The sequence below is a fragment of the Macrosteles quadrilineatus genome, unplaced genomic scaffold (genome assembly GCF_028750875.1).
Source record: "Macrosteles quadrilineatus isolate MER2022 unplaced genomic scaffold, UCM_ALF_1.0 Scaffold_2__2_contigs__length_208266976, whole genome shotgun sequence".
NCBI lineage: Eukaryota > Metazoa > Arthropoda > Insecta > Hemiptera > Cicadellidae > Macrosteles > Macrosteles quadrilineatus.
The window spans coordinates 74,758,798-74,782,307 of NW_026542595.1; the positions used below are offsets into that span (position 1 = coordinate 74,758,798).

Sequence of the window (23,510 nt, forward strand, 5' to 3'; positions counted from 1 at the left end):
ATATCCTTCTTCGCCTCATCCATCCACCATCTCTTCTTCTATGTCTTCCTTTTAGCCTTCTTACCACTATCACCTAACTCTGTTTTCCTAGGAACTCTTTCTTCTCACATTTTACTCCCACTTGCCCAAACCATGTTAGTCTTGTTTTTAAGCCTATTTTAATGAATTTTACTATAAAAAATTACCTGTAAATATGTTGACAAATTTTTAAGTTGAAATTATAAAGAATGTTAGTTCACCCTGGGCAGCCATCACCTCATTATTTTTATTTCCCCTGTATTTGCCATTTTCAGAACCCTGATGTTCTATGCAAGCTTGACATGTTTAATGGGAGGATCGTTGAGAAAGAAATTAACAGCTCCTGAAAAAGTGGGCAATGAAGTGTATGACTTCTTACTCAAGGTCAGTATTAAGTCATTCTAATCTTTTAGAATACATAAGGTTTTTATGGCTAATTCTTGCTGCTCAAAGTCTATGTTTCACAACTGTGGCAAACAAAGTGTAAATAGGTAGATAGATACTTAAAAAAATAAATAAATAGAAAATCTGAGTATTTCCATCAAATAACTGCTATTGGTTATTAATTCTGACTACATCTTTCTAGGCAAGCCCAAGCTGTGATGAGATGCTAAAAGTTTGTACCTTCCAGGGCCACCCGTTCAACTGCTGTGAAGCTTTTGAACCTGTAATGACGGATTTTGGTTTGTGCTACTCTTTTAACAAACTGCCATCTGAAATAATTTTTACAGAATCAACGTAAGTTTATAAATCTCAATCTTAATATTATTTTTTATTGATTTACTATCTGTTGTACACAAGCTTTGTCACAGGGTTAGGTTTCACGATAGGCCCGGCAAACCTGGGTCTATGGGCGCAAGCTCCCAGTAGGCGAAATAAATGTCTAGAAATAAAAATAAAAAGCCATGACTTAGTATTACTTTTGTAATCGTTTTTTTTTTTATCAGGCTAACAAAGCATTTTGATTTTAAGTTCAATGAACAAAATCTTTTGGTAAAGTTAAACTATTTTTCAACATTATCTACACATCAACTTTGTTACAACATTGATCTCAAACACGAGAGAACTGGCTGTACGAATGTCGAAAAGCGGTTCACATAGTATTGCCACAGCCACCATACTGGATGGGCACTACAGCTCGGAGTGATTATGGACACACATGAATGCCAAAATGTTATTATCAAGACTCAGTTACCACCCTAACCTCGCAAAAAGTCAGATGGCAACGTATCAGCTTTGACTATTAATACAACAACTTCTGTATCGAATAGTTAATGGTATCAGTTTTTCAATTATTTGCCCATATGACTAAATTGAACAAAACCAAAGTTATTAACTAGGTAATATTTTGATAGGATTGCTTGTATATGCATAACTAGGAAAATTACTGTACATGTATGGTTTAGCTTTTAAACATTTAAAGGCTTCCTTACTTGGGTTTAAGTACCATTTCAATCAGCATGAGTCATAATTATATGTCTAAACACAAGTAAAAATTGAAGAATAAATCATCATGTAAATTACATTTATACATACACTAGCTGTACCCTCGGGCTTTGCCCCGTTTAACTTCATAAGTGAGCTCGTTTGCACGTCCTGGTTGAAGTTCGTTCGCTACGCTCACTCACCTTTACGTTGGAGCTCGTTCGCTGCGTTCACTTGCCTTCAGGTTAGCTCGTTCGTTACGCTCACTCACCTTTTGGTTGCAAATTAGCTGTTGTCATAAATTTAAAAAAATAATAGTGCTGCACCCTGTTGGTAATCCTTGTAACTTTAATGCTATTGAACATCATAGGACAGAACCAACTTGTTTAATTGAAACAGCTGTTAAGATTCATTAATTCCATTTAAATATGAGTACTCATAAGGTTAACATGGGAAACTCCAGAGCCACTGGGGCGGAGCCCGAGAGTCCGATCAGAATCAAAACAACTTAGTTTTCCTATTTAATGCCTAAAGAATCGTTGTAGAGTGAAAATTTAAAAACGTACGTTTTCATGTCCCTGGCCTTTTACTTCGTAGATACTTGATTTGTAGTTTATTATTATGTGTTTTAATATTTTTTGGGACGGGGGCAACACGTTACACACATTTATTTGGTTTTAAATAGGTTCTAGGTATTTTTTTCGTATTTTTGAAGTCTCAAAATTCACGACCATGACGTGTCCCTAGGGTACATTTTCCAACTTTCACGCTGTTTTTAGACTAATTATTCATGCCGAAATATATAAAGCCATATTTTTATGTCATCAATGGTTATTAAACTTACAAAAAAGGAGCATATTATAATTTTATTGTCATTGCAAACTGACTACCATGACAAAATAAGTCTGTCCCTCGATTTGGCGTCACGACCATTTGGGGAAAATTTTCAACTTTGGAGCCCGACAGTGGCAAGCCTGGCGTCGATGGAGTCAGTTGGTTTGAGAGACTAGTTCGGGGTGTACGTCAGGATTGTAGTGCCGGTCGTTTCGAGTTGAAAGGAGGAATTACAAGATTAATAAAGGAAAGATTGTGTTTTTTGTAATTTTGGTGTGTCCATGACCGTACGTAGTCATTCGATGAAGTAGACATGGTGTTAATTTTTGTTTATAAGATATTTCAATTGCTAGATTAACCTAGAAGTCCACTTTGTATCCTCGAACATGAGGTGCAGGGCTACCGCCAGAACAGAGCCAAATAACACGTAATTTCACGACCAAAGTTTCACGACCATCGCAGGTTTTTTCACGACCAATCCAGCCTTATGGATTATATTGTGTTTGGTCGTGACAATAACTTTAATATAATTGTGAATTGAACAGTTTAGTTCAATTGAAACACATATTTTTATTATAACTAACAGTATAATTGAAGGATTGCCTAGAAAGATTTAAATTATCCCAGACAATTCACGACCGTACCGCTTGTCCCTGACCATCACGTTTATGATTTCTATCATAACAATTTCAAAAATTAAAATATCGTCATATTTCAATGTTTTATACACAAAAGAAGCACACCTCTATACAAACATAACGATTTTTCGGGTCTCAGGTAAGTTCTTTCGTAGTTATACAAACTTAAAAAGATTTTATTGGCTTTATTTCAATTTTTTGAGTTTTTTTATTTTTTTCTGGAAAGACCAAATATACTAAAAGCTTAGTGACCTTTTTATTGTATAATGGTCATAAAAGTAAATTAGTTTATAGCAAAACATAGTTATAAAAATAATATTAACCATTTTTAATATTCATTTAAACGTCCGTTATGGTCGTGACAGGATTTTGTGTTTTTCCACTAAAGATGCTCTTTTAAAAAGAAACTACCAAAGATATTGCGTTACCATGGACAAACTTCAAATGTTAATGAAATAAAAATAATAATAAAAGTTTTGAAAAAAGGGGAAAAAAATTTGCAAAGTGCTTTTTCTGAAAACGTACGTTTTTAAATTTTCACTCTGTACCAAATTTCAGCCTCCTAGGTAAATGGGAAGTGGGAGAATTAGTGATGAGTGAGTGAGTGAGTGAGTGAGTGTGTCAGTGAGGGCTTTGCCTTTTATATAATATTTAGATTTAGATTTAGATTTAGATTTAGATTGTACTTACTCAAAAGTGAGGTGTAAAGAATAGAACACCCAATGGAATACATGATAATAGCTGCGAAGTTTCTCAATAGTCTCATAAACAGTCTACTTCATGGAAGTGACTCTAATAAGGCTCTATTCCAGGCACAAGCCATATCCTGGCAGGAAGTATCCTCCTGGAGCAGTATTCTGGAACCCTGATGATGGCTACCCAGTTGATGACAAGACTCGCTATCTAAATAAAGAGAAAGTGTTCCCTGTCTGGTCTCAGGTGAGAGCATTTTTGGTTTTACATCCATCCAGCTATTTTAACTTCTTTTCTTGTTTCAACCCCCTAGGAATATATTTTTACAGCTCATCTTTTGCTATCACATATTTAATTTTATGTTCCCTAACTTTTGTTCATTCTTTTGTATGCTCATTTTAGTTTTCAAACTAACCTATTATATAAAACTACCCTCTTTTCCCAAGTCTACACATCTTGCTACCAAAAGTATTCACGTATAAATCCGCTTCTTCCAACACCTACGGTTTGGAGCATAAACTGCAGTCAGCCAATACAGTTTACAGTTTATTGGTACAGCACTCACCAGTCACCAGTCATGTCATTGGTAATTTCCAAACAATACATAACACTTTTAGCGTACACTGCATTCTTACTCTTAAACCAAGTTGAAACTTGTAGTCTTTATAACACTCTTGATTTCTTGTATTTTTAATGTATATAGTTATATTCTCAATAGTTGCAACTATATTAAGGAAGATGTCATTGGTCGATGTTTAACAGGTTTCTGGTGAAAACACCGGTTTGGGAGTTGAGCTTTACCAGAACAAATCAGATTGGCAAAGACTCTGTACTGGAGGATACACTGGATTTCAGGTAGGGTTTATCTGTAATTCATCTGCGTGAGCTTTTGTGCTTTATAAATAATTGTGAAATGTAACAGAAATATAATAAGATTTTTTGTCTATTCTACTGTTTTACAATCATTTTCACGTATGATTGTGATCAATATTTTGTGTAAAAGGGGTTGCTGGAATTTTGTAACCTTGCATTTGCCCATCCACACGTGCCTCAAAAGCCTGTGCATGGAAAGTGTCAATAAGCAAAGCAAGTGATTATCTGCCACACTACAAGAGTGGACTGAACTGATACATTTCAAGTGTCTTCACCAATACAAGAACTCAAGACATTGCTGTCTCGGTTTCCAACTGAGTCACCAACTCATCGAATTGAATTTTATCCAAATTTGAGATTTCAAGGAATTACTAATAATTTATATAGACGAGTCTAGTGCAATTTGTTGTGAGCATTATGGAGGATATCATAAAGGTTATCTACTACCCTACATACATCATACAGCTAGTAATTTCTACCTGGGTTTTTTATGTCCCGCTTTCACAAATGGAATGCTAGGCTTCAGCCCAGTACCGTTTCCGCATTACATCAGCCTAGGTATAGAGACTCGCATCATTATCGTTTGGAAAAAAACTATTGACTGTGTGCCATTGATGATTGGCATCCCCCACTCTACCCATAGACTAACTCCCCATTATTTTAGTGTGGCTAGGATAATAACTACTTCCTCACTTAAAAATTTATAAAACTTCAACAACATATCCTTTCAATTCTTCAAACTTAAGGACTGATGGTATTCATTATTCCCAACCCATTTGATTCTATTCAGGTTCAAGGTCTACCCTAGATTATTCTGATCACTAGAACTAATTAACTTTGCATTCACAGTTTTAATGATTACAGGTTAAGCTTACAAATGCAGCGAACTTTCCAGTCTTCACCAAAGTTGATGAGCGTCTCGCTCTGAACAGAGAGACTAGTTTGATGCTGACTCCGCTACTGCTCGGCTCGCATCCAGAACTGGCTAACATACCAACACGAATCCGATCCTGCTACTTTACCGATGAGAAGCAACTGCACTTCTTCAAGACGTATACTTACGAGAACTGTAACTTTGAGTGTACCACTCTCTTCACAATCAATGAGTGTAACTGTGTACCCATCGAGTACATGCGTCAGTTTGTTATCCTCGATTCTCAGTAGCTTTAACAAAATCTTCTCAGTGGATTGAATAGCAATTTTTTTATGTATTCCTGCTTTTCAAACCATTCAAAAATCGTTAATATCAAATCCTTATTCTTTCCTACTAGGAAAAAGTCTTTTAAATACGAGGCATGTTTTTTAAGTAAGTACCGTTTTTCAATTTCTCCGTTTCAGCACTGCGATTGGCATTTTCAACATTTGCGCTGTGTATGGGAATCTATTGGTAAGACCTAGCCGGAAATTCGAGAAAAATTGGCCGTGTTTACATCCGGTTTCGAGCATTCAAAATGGTGCCGCCAATTGAGACTGCCGCCGACTGTGAAGTGCGCGCTGTAATTAGATTTTTAAATGCTAAAGGTGTGAAAGCTATTGAATATCATCGGCAGATTAGTAAAATGTATGGCGAGAACATTATTAGTGACGGAATGGTACGCAAGTAGGTAAGGGCATTTTAAGACAGCCCCACCAACGTTCATGATGAGCAACGCCCTGGGTACGGGGACAGTAATGACGCCGCCCAGTGCGTTACTCATCATGAACAATGGTGGGGCCGTATTTAAATGTCCTTATCCACTTGCGTACCATTATGGCACTCTTAATATTCTCGCCATACACTTCACTAATCTGTCAATGAATTTCAATGGCTTTCACACCTTTAGCACTTACAAATCTAATTACAGCGCACACTTCACAGTCTGCGACAGTCTCAATTGGCCGCACCATTTTGAATGCTCGAAACCGGATGTAAACACAGCAGATTTTTCTCGAATTTCCGGCTATATCTTACCAATAGATGCCAATACACAGTGCAATTGTCGAAAATGCCAATCGCAGTACTGGAAGGGACAAATTTAAAAACGGTACTTACTTAATAAACATGCCTCGTAATTTTTTTCTTTTTGTTTTTGTCTTCTAGAAGCACTGTGTACTTTTTCAGTAACATTAACAGCGTTTAATGTACCAGTACCACAATGTAGTATTGAGGTGTCCGGTACTGGGAATGTTACTTTGTTACTGTATTTAAGTGTATGTTATCTGCAACTTGATACAGCCACTTTTGGTGGAATAACAGTTAATTACTGCTAACAGGTTATCTGGGTATTAAGTTACTAACAATAACGTTATTATTTGCAGATTGGAATGACACTAGGATCTGTTCAACTCCAAAAGATTTTCTATGTTTGCAAATTGCAAAAGGTAAATACAAGTATGTTTAGTTAAACTGCATTTAGTACCTAATACGTTAAAGAGTAATATTTGACAAAATACTTAAAGATAATCTATAAAACTACACACAGCTTCTGCATATACCTTGATTTATGAAATAAAACTTCCTAGAATTTATTTGGGATGGTTTGAAAAATTCATAAAAACCTATTTTTACCTCATAAAACTTTCTTTTTTTGTCCTAGGATGCTAGGCACGAGCCCGGAATTGTTTTTCACATTACTTCAGGCTAGACCTAGGCGTTGCGGCATTATCACATGGATAAAATCCATTGGTGGTTAGGCAGGATTTGAACCTGGGACCTCTGGAACCGAAGTCCGGCACTCTAACCACTACACCAGCTCGCTCCCCCATAAAACCCCCTATAGCATCATGCTGGTTTGTAAACTCACTCGAATAAATGTAGTTATATGAATTTGAACGGATGGTGTTTTTGGCCTCGGGAGACATCATAATGAACAAGTAAATCGGTCCTGGGTCTAGGTCTTACCATGACACCTACAGTAATAGTTTATTGGCTAAAATGGGGTAAGTGAGGCAGAGACCATGTAGCTTTTTCACCAAGACAAGCTGATTATTAATATAGCCAGAATCGTTTATTAGGAGGCCGATCAATGTTAGCAATGTAATTAAAATTATGGACCATAAAAAAAGTAACATATTTTTTCAGGATCAAAATATTGACTTTCTCACAAACAAACGACCTCTATAACCTCATCTTAAATACTTTTTAATACTTTATTATTAAATGGTGACCATACAAAGTGATATTTTAAACCAAGTATGAATGGAGATGAGTGTAGAATGAGTGACGCGATCTTGTAGTCTTGTTAGTGATTATAAGGACCACATTCCTTAGACGCAGTTGTTATTTAATAGCCCATACAGCTAAAGGCATCTCCAGGGACACACTTACCACTGGCGAAACCGCCGAGCGCCGGATCCGGCGGATCCGCCGGAGGTTGAGGGTCAGAACACACTTGTTCCAGCACAAACTATTTTACCGGAGCCGGCAACAATAAATAGAGTACAATGAACTCTGAATCAGTTTTGTCTTAGACTAGTACAGTTCTAGTACAGTTTAGTCTTAGAAATGGTGCTGTCAAGACCTCAAAAGCTGGCCTTGCTGTGTTTGATCCACCACAAAGGAGGAGAAAACACCACCGAACTGTTTGGGTGCATCCTATTCTGGAGAACAGACAGCTACATGGAGCTTTTTACACTCTATTTTTACAGTTGAGAAATGAAGCAAATAAGGTTTTTAATTATTTTCGAATGTCTGTCCCCTCATTCGACGAGCTACTATCGAAGATTACAGTGCAAATACAAGGACAAAACATATACATGAGACGCTGGAAAGGCTGGGGATTCAGTGCGGCACAAATTTGTCGCTAGCTGCTGCTGTCCCTCGTTTTGTTTTTGTCTTTGTAAATTTCCAAAGACCTATCACAAAGTTCTGGTTTCCCATGAACAAAATTAATAAATAAATCCATATCAACATCTACCATGATGATATACAGATAAACAGACTAAAATGATAACAGACTAAAAATAAAAACTAAATTAACTAAATAGCAAAACAAAACTAAATACACCACTTGGGCACTGCATTAAAAACAATAAACAATCACCACCCTCGAGGGTTGAACCACGACTGAGGAGTGGGGGCAGTCGCAGTCCGGCTGTTTCGCCGGTAAGTGTGTGTTTATCTCCATAAGGAACAATGCCCCGCTACCCACTGCTCCGGCGAAACCGCCTATCTGGCGGTCCGGCGAGGTAGAGAATATCCGGCCGTTTCGCCGGAGCATTTTCCCGCCGGATCGGCAGATTTGTCGAACCGGAGAAGTGTGGCCTGCCCCATGCCTTCCTGTGTATCTCAACTAGCTCCGGCACCGCCGGATCCGGTGTCCGGCGGTTTTGCCGGTAAGTGTGTCCCTGGCCTAAGGGACCTTCAGTTTATTGTGGAATCTGAACCCCATTTTTGCCTTGGTATATTACGAATATATGTACTTATCAGGATAGTACTGCGGATAGTCGTAGTACTCGTGCGGACGTTAATCCACACCAGGAAGTATCGCATCCACAGTGCATTCCTATAAATATCCACAATTTGTGACCTCCTAGTAGCTGGATTACAGTAATCAAATGTGTTTTTTGTCCATGTAGCTTTACCAATTATTGTGGTTTGTTGTTGGAAGTGACCGTTGGTTTTGTTCTAGGCAAGATGTCAGTTGAAGCCATGGGTAGAGACAAGAACAGCTTCTCCAGTCCTTGCAACTGCCTACAAGGATGTCAGGAGATTGTGTACAAAGCTACAGACTTCTACACCAACTACGTCTATACAGGTCGAGAGCCAATTTGGGCCAATGGGACATACATCGGACCGTGAGTATAATAATATAAATAAGACTAACAAATGAGCAACTTTTCATTTTGTCGGTATGTTGGAGTTCATGTGACCCAGAATTGAATCGGAGCACAACTTCCATGGGTATACAGTAAATACTAAATTGGCAAAGATATTATGATCTGGGCGTGTACTGAATAAGCCTTTCAAACAATTTGGCAATGTTTGGAGACAATTAGCTGACTTGGAGCCACCTGTATTTGGTTGCTGTTCCAAGGACGAGAAATCACAACAACAAAACGTAGCAAACAACATAAAACCTAACAATTTAGTAATTGTGACTCTCTATATTTTAGAGATACTTCCACTATCCTTTTTTAGTTATGAAAAAATGTCTATGGATCAGTAATCCAGCATTTCTCAAATTAGATGAGTGTCTAATGCTATACAAATTAATGTTTTGCCTCTGCTGTTACGTTTTAAATTATATAAACAGCAGTTGAGTCAATCACTCATCAGGACCGATCTACCAAATAGGCACGGTAGGCACGTGCCTAGGGCGCGAGGCAATTGGCTTTTTTGGGGGGCGCCAAAAATTGGAAAATTTAATAAAATTGTGGCTGTATTTGCATGCGATCACGGTAAACTGATAATTCCTCGCGGCTTGTAGACATCGTAACCGTCTCCCGCAATTACGGCAAGATGTTAATTATTTCCTGCGGTTGTGTATACATCATCATCGTCCGTCTCCCGCGATCACGGCCAAATTCTGACTATTTATGGTGGACGTGTGGACATAATTATCGTCTTCCTTGATCGCGGCAATATATGAACACATCTCGCAGTTGTGAGGAGATTATCACCGTCTACCGCGAATGAGGAAAAATTCTAATCTTTTCTTGGGGTCGTGTGGACATTATCATTGTCTTGCAAGATCACAGTAAGATTCTGATAACCCCTCATAGCTGTGAAGACATCATCATCGCCTCCCGCGGTTGTGTGGAATAGTAATCCTCTTCCGCCATTGTGGCAAATGGTAATCATCTCCCACTGTCGTTTGGAGATCATCATCATCTTCCGCTGATGAGGAAAAATTCTGATCTTTCCTGTGGTCAAGTGGACATTATCATCGTCTTACGCGATTGCGGTACAATTCTGATCATCCCTCGCAGCTGTGTAGACATAATAATTGTAACTCCCGCGATCCTGTAGACATCGTAATTGTTTCCCATGGTCGTGTAGACATCATAATCGTCTCCCATTGTCGGGAAGACATCATAATCGTCTCCCGGGGTCGTGAAGACATCTTAATCGTCTACCGCGATTATGGCAAAATGTCAATAAAATCCCGCAGTCATGTGGAGATCTGTATCGTCTCCAGCAAAATTCTGACTGTTTCCCGCGGTTGTGTGGACATTATCATCATATTCTGTGATCGCGGCATTATTCTGATCATCCTTCGCAGCTCTCTAGATCTCATTATTGTATTGCGCTATCGCGGTAAAATCTTGTTCATATCTCGCGGTCGTTTAGACATTATCATCGTCTCACGCGATCGCGGCAAAGTTCTGATCATCCCTCGTGGCCTTATGGGGACATATTATCGTCTCCTGCGGTCATGGAAACGTCACTGTCGTCATTCGCAATCGGTAAATTGACAATTTCAGGTAGAAATACAAAATTCACGCATAATTCCCGGTCGGTGGTCACACTGTTATATATATATTGCAAAAGGGCGCTACCATTGTTGTGCCTAGGGCGCTGTCACTCACGTGGGATTTTTACGATAAAATGATGAAATTCAACATTTGGAAACCATGTAATATTGTAGACAAATATAATAAAATCAGAGAGGACATGGTTTTTTCTGTGTAGAGTGGCATCATATGTACATTTTTGGAATCAGTATAAACTTTAATTGATCAGTTTCATTGGTGAAAAGATTGAATCCATCTCCATTGTTTAAGCATAGAATAAATAAACACCATATTACTTTATATTACTTCATCTATGGTTTAAGTATGGTACAATTAATTTTGCAGAAACTCAGTGACTCGTTTGACAGTATACTTCAGAAGCAGTCAGTTTCTGGGACAGCATAGAGTGATGCGCTACACTGCTCTAAAGTTTGCCGGTGAGTATCCATTATTAATACTTTGCACCATCTGATACTTGTCATATACAGTAGTATAGTCTCCGAAGTGAATCACAGCTTACCTTAGAAAAGACTGATAGATTTGTATAGTGATATTTAGTGTTTATAGATGTTTATCAATGGTTATAGACACATTTGCTGCAAGAGTATAGTAAGTGAGTGTTAGAGTGTTGTAGAAATGATCTATGCTTTCCTCCTTCGTCCACAGAACCAAGCACTCCTGCACTAGTACACAGTTATAGGCACACCATTGCAACCATGGTAACGGTAACATTGATTTTTTTCAGGTACCGGTGGAGATCTTCTTGGTCTACTGCTAGGGTTCAGTGTATCAGTGTTGTAGAGTTTGTCTATACTGTACTTTCCTCTTTCTTCCTCTCAACTGAGCACTCCTAGACTTGTACACAGTTATAGACACACCAGTGTAACCATAGTAACATTGATGTGTTTCAGGTACCTGTGGAGGTCTTCTGAGTCTGCTGCTAAGGGTTCAGTGTCATCTGTGTTGTAGAGATTGTCTATGCTTTCCTCCTTCTTACTCTCAACTGAGCACTCCTAGACTTGTACACAGTTATAGACACACCAGTGTAACCATGGTAACATTGATGTGTTTCAGGTACCTGTGGAGGTCTTATGAGTCTGCTGCTGGGGTTCAGTGTCATCTGTGTTGTAGAGATTGTCTATGCTTTCCTCCTTCTTACTCTCAACTGAGCACTCCTAGACTTGTACACAGTTATAGACACACCAGTGTAACCATGGTAACATTGATGTGTTTCAGGTACCTGTGGAGGTCTTATGAGTCTGCTGCTGGGGTTCAGTGTCATCTGTGTTGTAGAGATTGTCTATGCTTTCCTCCTTCTTACTCTCAACTGAGCACTCCTAGACTTGTACACAGTTATAGACACACCAGTGTAACCATGGTAACATTGATGTGTTTCAGGTACCTGTGGAGGTCTTATGAGTCTGCTGCTGGGGTTCAGTGTCATCTGTGTTGTAGAGATTGTCTATGCTTTCCTCCTTCTTACTCTCAACTGAGCACTCCTAGACTTGTACACAGTTATAGACACACCAGTGTAACCATAGTAACATTGATGTGTTTCAGGTACCTGTGGAGGTCTTATGAGTCTGCTGCTAAGGGTTCAGTGTCATCTGTGTTGTAGAGATTGTCTATGCTTTCCTCCTTCTTACTCTCAACTGAACATTCCTAGACTTACACAGTTATAAACTAAATTTTATAGTAACCATGGTAACATTGATGTGTTTTAGGTACCTGTGGAGGTCTTATGAGTCTGCTGCTGGGGTTCAGTGTCATCTATGTTGTAGAGATTGTCTATGCTTTCCTCCTTCTTACTCTCAACTGAGCACTCCTAGACTTGTACACAGTTATAGACACACCAGTGTAACCATGGTAACATTGATGTGTTTCAGGTACCTGTGGAGGTCTTATGAGTCTGCTGCTGGGGTTCAGTGTCATCTGTGTTGTAGAGATTGTCTATGCTTTCCTCCTTCTTACTCTCAACTGAGCATTCCTAGACTTGTACACAGTTATAGACACACCAGTGTAACCATGGTAACATTGATGTGTTTCAGGTACCTGTGGAGGTCTTATGAGTCTGCTGCTGGGGTTCAGTGTCATCTGTGTTGTAGAGATTGTCTATGCTTTCCTCCTTCTTACTCTCAACTGAGCACTCCTAGACTTGTACACAGTTATAGACACACCAGTGTAACCATGGTAACATTGATGTGTTTCAGGTACCTGTGGAGGTCTTATGAGTCTGCTGCTGGGGTTCAGTGTCATCTGTGTTGTAGAGATTGTCTATGCTTTCCTCCTTCTTACTCTCAACTGAGCATTCCTAGACTTGTACACAGTTATAGACACACCAGTGTAACCATGGTAACATTGATGTGTTTCAGGTACCTGTGGAGGTCTTATGAGTCTGCTGCTGGGGTTCAGTGTCATCTGTGTTGTAGAGATTGTCTATGCTTTCCTCCTTCTTACTCTCAACTGAGCACTCCTAGACTTGTACACAGTTATAGACACACCAGTGTAACCATAGTAACATTGATGTGTTTCAGGTACCTGTGGAGGTCTTATGAGTCTGCTGCTGGGGTTCAGTGTCATCTGTGTTGTAGAGATTGTCTATGCTTTCCTCCTTCTTACTCTCAACTGAGCACTCCTAGACTTGTACACAGTTATAGACACACCAGTGTAACCATGGTAACATTGATGTGTTTCAGGTACCTGTGGAGGTCTTATGAGTCTGCTGCTGGGGTTCAGTGTCGTCTGTGTTGTAGAGATTGTCTATGCTTTCCTCCTTCTTACTCTCAACTGAACATTCCTAGACTTGTACACAGTTATAAACTAAATTTTATAGTAACCATGGTAACATTGATGTGTTTCAGGTACCTGTGGAGGTCTTATGAGTCTGCTGCTGGGGTTCAGTGTCATCTGTGTTGTAGAGATTGTCTATGCTTTCCTCCTTCTTACTCTCAACTGAACATTCCTAGACTTGTACACAGTTATAGACACACCAGTGTAACCATGGTAACATTGATTCTTTTCAGGTACCTGTGGAGGTCTTCTGAGTCTGCTGCTAGGGTTCAGTGTCATCAGTGTTGTGGAGATTTTCTATGCTTTTCTTCTTCGTCCACTCAACCGAGCACTCCTAAACTTCTACAATCGCAGACGCACCAATGTTATTGTTGTGAAACCTCCTGAACAGAAGCAACAACAAAATCCTACACAACTAAAGCAGAAGATATTTTCTGTTACTGGGATTTACTCAAGCCAGAGGGTTCAGTTCATGAAGTAAAATTCATCTTTTTAAATTCAAAATATTTTAAAATATGGTTTTGTTTTGGAAATATCAACTACTTTAACTGTGTGAATCAATGTTCTTGAATTCAGAGGTGCCCATTTCCCCAAGGTCAGGAGCGCAATTCCCTCCTGTTTCAGACTGCTCCCTTCTCCATCCCCTTCCCTCATCTAAGCTAGCTGCTCCCTTACCACACCAAAACCAACGTTTTAAAATTTAACTAAGCTTAAGAAAACAGCTAACTGTCAATAGAGGTTGACCGTTATTGGTTGTAACAAAACACCTTTCTTCTGCGTCATCTCTGAGACTTCAATCTTCTATCTATCCGCATCATAATGTTGTCATGACAATAATATCGTGGCTGTATTAAGAGAATCTCATGGGATCGCAGCAAAATTGAGAGTATCTTCCACAACCCATCATCATCATCATCGTCGTCTCTCGCGATTGTGGCAATATCTTGACATTTGCCCTTCAGTCCCGAAGACATCATCATCACCTCGTGATTTGGCAATATATGGACATTCCCTCGCAGTCGCAAAGACATCATCATCACATCCCTATATCACGGCAATCTTGACATCCTCCACGGGCATGAACACATCATCATCACCTCGTGATTTGGCAATATATATGGACATTCCCTCGCAGTCGCAAAGACATCATTCATCAAATTACCATATTGCTTGTTATCTCCCGTATGTAATGGCATTATTGTACAATGGCTTCTGCCGTGAATAAACGAATTGAATCATCATCACATCCTTAGATCACAGCAATCTTGACATCCTCCACGGGCATGAACACATCATCGCATCCCTTTATTGTGGTAATATACCTCAAATCATATGTGTGTCACATGTGTATTTGTGGCACATTTGCCCTCGCAGTTGTGAAGACATCATCATCTCATCCCTAGATGACGGCAATCTTGACATCCTCCACGGGCAATGGGCATGAACACATCATCATCGCATCCCTTGATTGCAGCAAAGTAAAGATCATCTCCTGATTGTGAAGATATCGTATTGTTGGACAAGCAATGTTAGTTATGAATAGCCAAAATTGTGTTGCAGGTACTATTAGAGTGCATGAATTAAACAAAAAAACTATTACTTACTTAACAAAAATGACTTGAAAAAATGTGTTAATTATCAGTGTTTCATGAAAAATAGAATCACATACAAAAAATCCCAGTGGCACAAGTGCGCCGACCACCCCTCTGAGCAGAGAGCACCCTTGCATGAGACATTCTGTGGCGGCCTATAGACTTAACAGTTATCTAGTTGCCATTTCTCAAGGGAGCATCAAACGGAAAATCTGTAACTTTTGGATTATGAATCAAAAGGAAATTTCCTGTAATATTGGTATGTTTAGTTAATGAAAATCAGTTAACAAACATTCAAATTACAAAAGCAGCTGGAAACTGGGTCCAGAATTTGCAATAGCCCAGATTCAGATTTCTTTTCAATATACCAATCGCTAAAACCACTTCAAAACACTGTAAATAGCGTACATGTTTATAATTGAAATAAAGATGATTATTTTTTCGTTATAATTTGGGCCCAGACAATAAAGAGTGTATTTTATTTGTATTAAAAGGGAAATATAGCTAAGCCATAGGCTTCTAGATGATTAGTTGACTGCTAAATTGGCTGTAAAATATTAGTTAGTATTAATGTGTGTAATAGATTCTAATGAATAAAAGCATTGATTCAAACAATGTTTGTCATTCCGATTCCAAGCTATTTTATTATTAAGAAATATTCCAGGGTCCAATTTTCTGCTAAGCTTTGTTACCTTGAAGGTAGAAAACACTGTCCATCCATGTATGCAGAGGTAAATACAATTTCAAGAATTATACAACCAATCCTACCTTTTACTAAAGAAATTCTGTTACATATGAGTGTATTATTTATTTAAAATGTAATATTAAAGTGAATGTTCATAGGTAAATTACGAAGGACCACCGCAAATTACATTGCGGAAATAATAAGAAACTTGAAAACATGTACCTTTACAAACTCCAGTGCAGACGTGGGTGAAGTGGGAAAGATGGCGTAATTGAACCTCCAATTAGTGTCGGCGCTGTGATGAACCCTTGGTAGTAGGATGTTGGATGAGACGATTTTCGCTCTTCTTTTCTTCTTTCTGCTTGAAGGCTTGATGTTCCCACGTAACGCTAAGTCTTTTATTGTTCGTGGCCACTCAGGGGCGTCATTTAGGGGGGGGGGGGCAGGTTGGCATTTGCCCCCCCTGGTTCCTAGGCTGGAGAAAAAAATATGCTGTACTAGCTAATATACAAATATTTTCTCCTGACAAATCCTAAAAATTACGGTAGACAAAAATCTTGCCTATTCTTCTACAGTAATTTGAAACAAAAATATATTTATTAGTTAGTGTCTCAGTAGCACATTCAAATTAATTGTGTCAAATTATTTTATTGATAATAAAATATGATTTGCTTTTATGTACTTAAAAACTTGGGTTCTATTTAATAACCAAATTAAACTGTTATAAACTATAGGCTATGAATACAACCGTATTCATTGTTATAGGTCTAAACCAAATAAATGTTGTACAAGAGAATTTGGTCATAAATCTAATAACAAAAATAATATTAATACACCATGAAACTATTGATCACGTTTCTTAGATGACTAACTTACCAACATATTATTATGTTTCTGTCTGTTGTCAATAATAGGCCAGTCAATAACAGCATTCAACCTCGCAAACGCGCATGTATCTACGATTTTTTTATATGTTGTTAGGTCCCCTAAGAGGAGTTTATACCCAAGTTTGCAACCCTGAAAACCCTGTGCTTCTCCCATGATACTTGAAAAACTGTAAATTTCTGGCTTATTTTTTTTGTATTGAAAAAACTAATGAAGGAAGCGTTTATCAGGTATATGTGTCCGATACTTTTTTAAAGTTAACTAAATTTGCAACAATTGGAACCAGGTTTGAGCCCATTAAGTCAATTTCTTGCGGATACACAGTTAGTAAAAAATAGGAATTTTTTTCAAACATTGAAAGAATATCAGTAGGCTCATTTGCCAAGATGCGTGCAGGCTGAAGTGATGATCATAGAGAAAAGTCTTTAGGAAGGATTTTGTAGAGAATTTAATAAGCTTTAATCCAATTCCAAAGTTGTGCGTCTAGTCCTTACAATTTCACAAACAAATTTAAAATATAAAAATATCATATTTTGCGTAAATGTTGTATTTGGGGTTGTATTTCTTAAAAAGATTTGGACTCTACCTTCAAGACATGCTTGGCCTAAAAAAACACATGAAGTCAGGCGAGTATCGCACGTTCACAAGGAGGTCCTCTCAAAACGTCGCTCTGATAAGTTCTGGTCTGGTTTGTGGACAGATTTGACCATACAACAAGTACTGATGAGGTCCATGAAAAGCCAGGGAATATCAAGCAGTGTGCTGGCGCGCTGGTCAGTAGGGATGGTTTCCATGCTCAACATTTGCGAGGATGTGGAACGTTTCACTGAAACTACGACTCATAATCACTAATAAGTGTGCCGATAACATCAGAACAGCACGTTGATATGAGGGCATCCCAAATTGCGAGAGACACTGCTGATACCAAAAAAATAAAGATCTGGTTCAACACCCACCCTCCATTCCCAGTCAGCGATCGCCTATTTTCTATCCACAGTGGTATCGTCGGAGGCCCTGATATCAACTTCCACTTATCTTAAGAACTGGGAGCAGGAGCAGTGAAACAAATTGTTGGTAGGTAACAACTTTGGTAAAGTGACTTTTAAACTAAAGGACAAAGTGAAGACCTTGACGTCAGGCACCACGTCTGTAAAAGTATTCAACAAGAGAGTTGATGTTGATCTCCTTATATATTCCAGAGGGTCTGCGTCACAAAACAATCAGATGTACAATTGAAGCAGCATTTTGCGTATGAGCTAGCACCGTATCCACTGTCTTTATTCACTTAAGAAGGAATGCGCAAGGGCACAAAAATCTTCCTTCTATTCAGCATTTACACCGCTCACTAAAACATCATCCCAGGAAACGAAGCGTTCATAGTGATTGATGGTGGTTACATCTTGCACAATGTTATCTGGCATCGAAATGATTCAGTCAGATACATTATGGTGGGATATGTCAGCTATGTTTACTTTAAACCACTTTGGTAAAAACGTTTCTGTGTTATTTTGATGGATACCCCCAAGATGCAGCTATGAAGAGCACTAAACCAGATGAACGCCTGTGACGCTCTACCTCTCTCTCATACAGTGACATTTTGTTTGATGAACTAATACCCATCAAAGTGTCCCAAGCAAAAATGCTCTCAAATGAATCTAACAAACACCGACTGATCACCATGTTGTGTACTGAATTTGAGATGCATTGTATTTAATTACATCAATCTCAAGAGTACCCCGATTCTGATATAGTGAGGACTGCCCTCTCCAAGAGTTCATCGTTCGATCAGGTTTTTATCATTGGGGAGAATGTCGAACTACTGGTGCTCCTCAGCGGATTAAGCTCTGGAGTCTGGACAGACGAACGTGTACTTCCAGAAAGACGGGAGAGGTGGATCAGAGTGTGCCCAATATCCAGCAAATTCAGTATATTTATTAGTAATTGTTTGTTTTTTAGAAGCCATGTGTTACATCTATTATCTATAAAATGTAAATTTTACATTCTTGCACTCTTTAAAGAAATAAATAATAACAGTAGTCAGTACCTACATTGATGACATCATTAACGCCTTTTTTAAGAAGCTATAAGGCCTAGACACACCACTTTGGAGTTAAATAAAAGCTTATTACATTCTCTACAAAATCTTGCCTAAAGACTTTCTCTATGACCATTACTTCAACCGATACACATCTTGGCAAATGAGCCTACCGATAATCTTTCAATGTTTGAAAAAAGATTCCTATTGTTTACTAACTGTATATCCACAAGAAATGGACTAAAAGGGCACAAACTGGGTTCCAATTGTTGCAAATTTAGTTAACTTTAAAAAAGTGTCGGACACATATACCTGATAAACGTTTCCTTCAGTTAGTTTTTTCAATAAAAAAAAAATGAGCCAGAAATTCACAGTTTTTCGAGTGTCATTGGAGTAGCACAGGGTTTTCAGGGTTGCAAACTTGGGTATAAACTCCTCTTAGGGGACCTAACAACATATAAAAAAATCGTAGATACATGCGCGTTTGCGATGTTTGCCTTTTTTCGTGTATATATTGACTGGCCAATAATTGTTAGTTTAATGAATTTTCTGCCTAAATTTAAATAAATTTTACTCATATTTTTTTTTTTTTAAGTGCTATTGACAATTAAAATAAGCTTAAACCCCACTTTTTTTTTGTTTCAAAACTGAAAAATTTTCTTTTTAGTTTAGGGGACCCCCGGACCACCCCCCCCAAAAATAACAAAAATAACAAAAATAACTTCAGAATAAGATTGGGCAATATTAATTACAATAAAAATGATAAAATGAAACAACTTGAGTAATTAATGTTAATGGCAATGAGGCTAAAAGAGGTGGCCGGTACAAAACCATATTCATAGGGCCGTGGACAGAGAGAGAATGACCAGGTTACCTGTCTGAGGCGAAGACAAGCGATAAGGAGGACAATAGACATGAATAGAGCGATAAGGTTGTTGTATGAAGATAAAATGGACTTGGGTTCTGTGGCTTTGGCGTTTGGCATTACCATTTGTTTTAAAAATAAAATAAATATTCTTCTTTAGAATTAATATAAAGTCAATAGTTCTTTTTTACTTCTAAATACTAAACAAATTCTATAATTAGGAATAGTTTTGTGAATTTCCCTGATACAATGGCCCAAAGGAACAAAAAACATCAATCTATATCTGCATTTTTTACACTGCTCCTTTCTTTACGTACTGTATGACTTGTCTTGGTGGATCCAGTCAGTTATCACTAATGTATGGCTAGAACTAGAACATGAAAAAAAACCATTCAACTATTACCAGATATTCTACATGAGAATGTCAAATAAAACTAAGATTTACTACCTGCTTCAAAACTTAACTTACCATGATTAGTTGTCGCTCAGTTAGCTTGGCCTTCTTCTACATAGTCAATCAAAAATAAATATTGTACATCAAATTACCTAGCAACAGTCTGATTTTAAATTGTTTTCAAAAATACATCATTGTTTTATATATAACCTGGCAACTAATTCCAACCTATTTCCAAGCGTACACGGATTACGTGCATAATAGAACCACATTCTTTTGTATTGTTTCGTTGGAATCCTGATGTGCGTCAAAGTATAAACCGTATGACAAAGTATAAATATGCAGCAATTAGCAGCTTTCTGTACTATAAACAGTACAAGGAAGCCAACTTTGTCGGGTGACCTTAGGAAAAATTATTTCCAAGATTTTAAAACCTTTTCTTTCAGCATTTCAATATTTCAATTACCCCAACAAACGTGGTTAAACAAAAATTTCTAAAGCGTATTTTAAAGTCTGATTTTAACTGTAAACAAGTCAAACATTTATTTGTTGGTACACTAACCAACTTTCTATAAGTCTATAATCAGATTGGGCTGATTAGCAAATTACCTCAACAATTATATTAGATTCACAGGCTTATACAAGATTTTATAAAAACAATTGGATGATATTTCTGAATTTATCATGCTTATATGGAATCGTATGTAAAAGTGGTTCTGTACCCTAGCTCTTACCATGGAGGCTACAATATTTGTTGGGATTAAAAATAATTGAGCTTATTTGTCTTCACTTTCAATGAAGGTGCCCTCGTATACCAATGAGGTGAAATCTACTCTCATTTTTCTCAAAATCAATAGGAAAGTTTTGTGTAAGGAAATGCTTTAAGCCAGTATTTTAATTGATATAATATAGCAAATAAAGGGATGGCAGCTAGCTAATCTTAGTATAAGTAGGATACTGTACATTTGTCTTCACCTCAAAATTGTGTATTTTAGGTGTCTTCTGCTTGTTCTATGGCCTTCCTGTATATCTTCAAAAGAAGGCTAGTTGCTATATCTTTATTTTACAAATCAAAGTCATTGCAGGAGCAGTGGCTGCCCTAGAGATTGCGGGGCCCAAGGCGAAGTTCAACAGCGGGCCTCTCATGTGCGGGGACCCTGAAAAGCATGGGGCCCCAGGCACCGCTTTGTTCTGTATATATGTACTGCCGCCTCTGTGCAGGAGTTATTTTTTGTCATACTTCAATAAAAACAGCCGTTTTTAATGCATGCGTTGCGGGTCTAAAGTAGCAAGGGAGAAAAGTGTATTTTTAAACCTCGCTCATTTCATTTTCCAACCTCGGCTTCGCCTCGTAAAACTTTACCTCGGGTCAAAACAGTGGCGGTCCCAGGATTTCATTTCGGGGGGGATGACCACCGGGGAGTTTGGGGGCTATGAAACATCCCCCAGAAAAAGGGGGGTCTGGGTTTTTAAGCTCCATAAAGCCTAAAAACGTATTTTTATACATATCTCTAAAATATGATCATGATAATAGTATTTATGTAAGCTAATAAAATATAAAATATTTCAGGGGGGGATATATGCCTCCCATCCCCCCCCCCTCCTGGGACTGCCACTGGGCCAATAAGAGGGTGTAGAAGAGAGAACAATGACTTTAATATTTGCAGTTTTGAGATTAATAAATTTGAGGGAGTTCTAACCAATTTGAATATTACATTTTCTTTGAATACAGATTCTGATTTCAAAATTTCTTTTACTAACCCATATACAGGGTGAATAAATATTCAAGACCCCCCCCCCCCTCAAATATCTAAGTAAATATAGAGAGATATCCTTTTGTTGGTCGTGCAATCTGAGCAGGAAGTTTCATTTTATGATTTTGAAAGTTTTTGTGTCCCCCAAAATAAGGGATTTTGGGGGCAACACAAAAATCTTAAGTGTAAACCCCCTTCAAGTGTCACCTTGTTTTGAAATGTATACAAAAACTTAAAGAATTGTGCAAACCAGAGCTTTCAATCTCATCTCTATCTAAAATGGTAGCCAATATTACAAATACATTGATTTGTTTCTTACCTTTCAAATGTCAATACATTTTGACATGCTATCTTTTTGGTTAGAGAAGAGATAACGAATTATGTTTTTCACCATTCTTTAAGTTTGGGTATACACTTCAAAATAATGTATCATTGAAGGGGGTTTAGATTTGAAAATGTTGAGTTGCCCCCAACATCCCTCGTTTTTGGGGGGCACAACAATTTTCAAAATCTTAAAATGGAACTTCCTGCCAAATTTGCATGACCACCAAATGGATATCTCTGTATATTTACTTAGAAAAATATTAGATGGGGGGGGGGGTTCTTGACTTTTTATTCATCCTATATGCTGTCAGTCTGTTGTTGAAAGTTCCATAAATCCTAATCCAGCTGGATCAGTTTAATGGGTGATTGATCAATGGCTAAGTAGTTGTGATCTCAATCAGCTGACAGAAGTGGCAAGGACTAATAATCTGTTGACAGCTGACCAGCTGACCCACTCAAACATCTGCTCTGTTCAAGCAATCTCCAAGCTGTGGAAACGATTTGTAATCACACTGATTGAATCAACAGACCCCAGTTCTAACTGCTTACTGGTTTTACAATTTGTAAAAAAATTGAAAATTTAACAAAACTTCAACCACAAAGTATACCCTATCCTTTCAATAAACTTAAAGATTGTCACTTTTTTAGGGCTCTACATAGCAATACAGCAGACATGTACTTTGTGTATTCAAATTGTATTAGTTATGACATTACCACTATTATACTTGACAATAATTTTTTCATGGATTCTAAATAATAGTTGCAGACGTTTATGATGTGGTAGGATCATTTGTAGCAGAGTTGGTAGGTGGCCTTGTGTAAGGGTCGCCCACTCACCACCCTACATGGTCCTGGGCACATCATGTGGGCGCTGTGGTGCTGCACCTGCAGTGTGCGACTTGTTGGATTCGATCAACATTGGAACACATTATATAGTTATCAACTTGTAATACTTATATTGTAATAGAATCGAGTGTTAAGAAGACATGGTTTCCTGTATTCGTCACACCACCATCTGTAATGCTAATCAAGAGGATACCTATTTATTATCACCGTATCTACAAAATAGATCCGAGGTTTCATGACTTTGTGTGACAGGTGAGAGCTGAGGTTCAGCTTCTGAGTTTAACATACATTAATGCGTAGTCCGGAAGCCAGTGGCATTACCGTGGCGCCAGCGCTGACAATGCATCATAATGGCATCATAACCTGCATCACAATGACGCGGCCCTGTACGTGACCACATGACACTACATAACGCTTACAAACA

The 23,510-nt window shown here is 38.1% G+C and overlaps 1 protein-coding gene across 1 annotated transcript; it reads left to right on the forward strand.

Moving 5' to 3' along the window:
• The first annotated feature begins 327 nt into the window (after positions 1–327).
• On the forward strand, positions 328–5,645 carry LOC128984432 (pickpocket protein 28-like). Its single transcript, XM_054403751.1, has 5 exons — positions 328–402; positions 605–756; positions 3,728–3,854; positions 4,371–4,463; positions 5,346–5,645. Exons 1-5 carry the CDS (start codon positions 328–330, stop codon positions 5,643–5,645), a joined length of 747 nt encoding a protein of 248 aa, XP_054259726.1.
• The last annotated feature ends 17,865 nt before the right edge of the window (positions 5,646–23,510 follow it).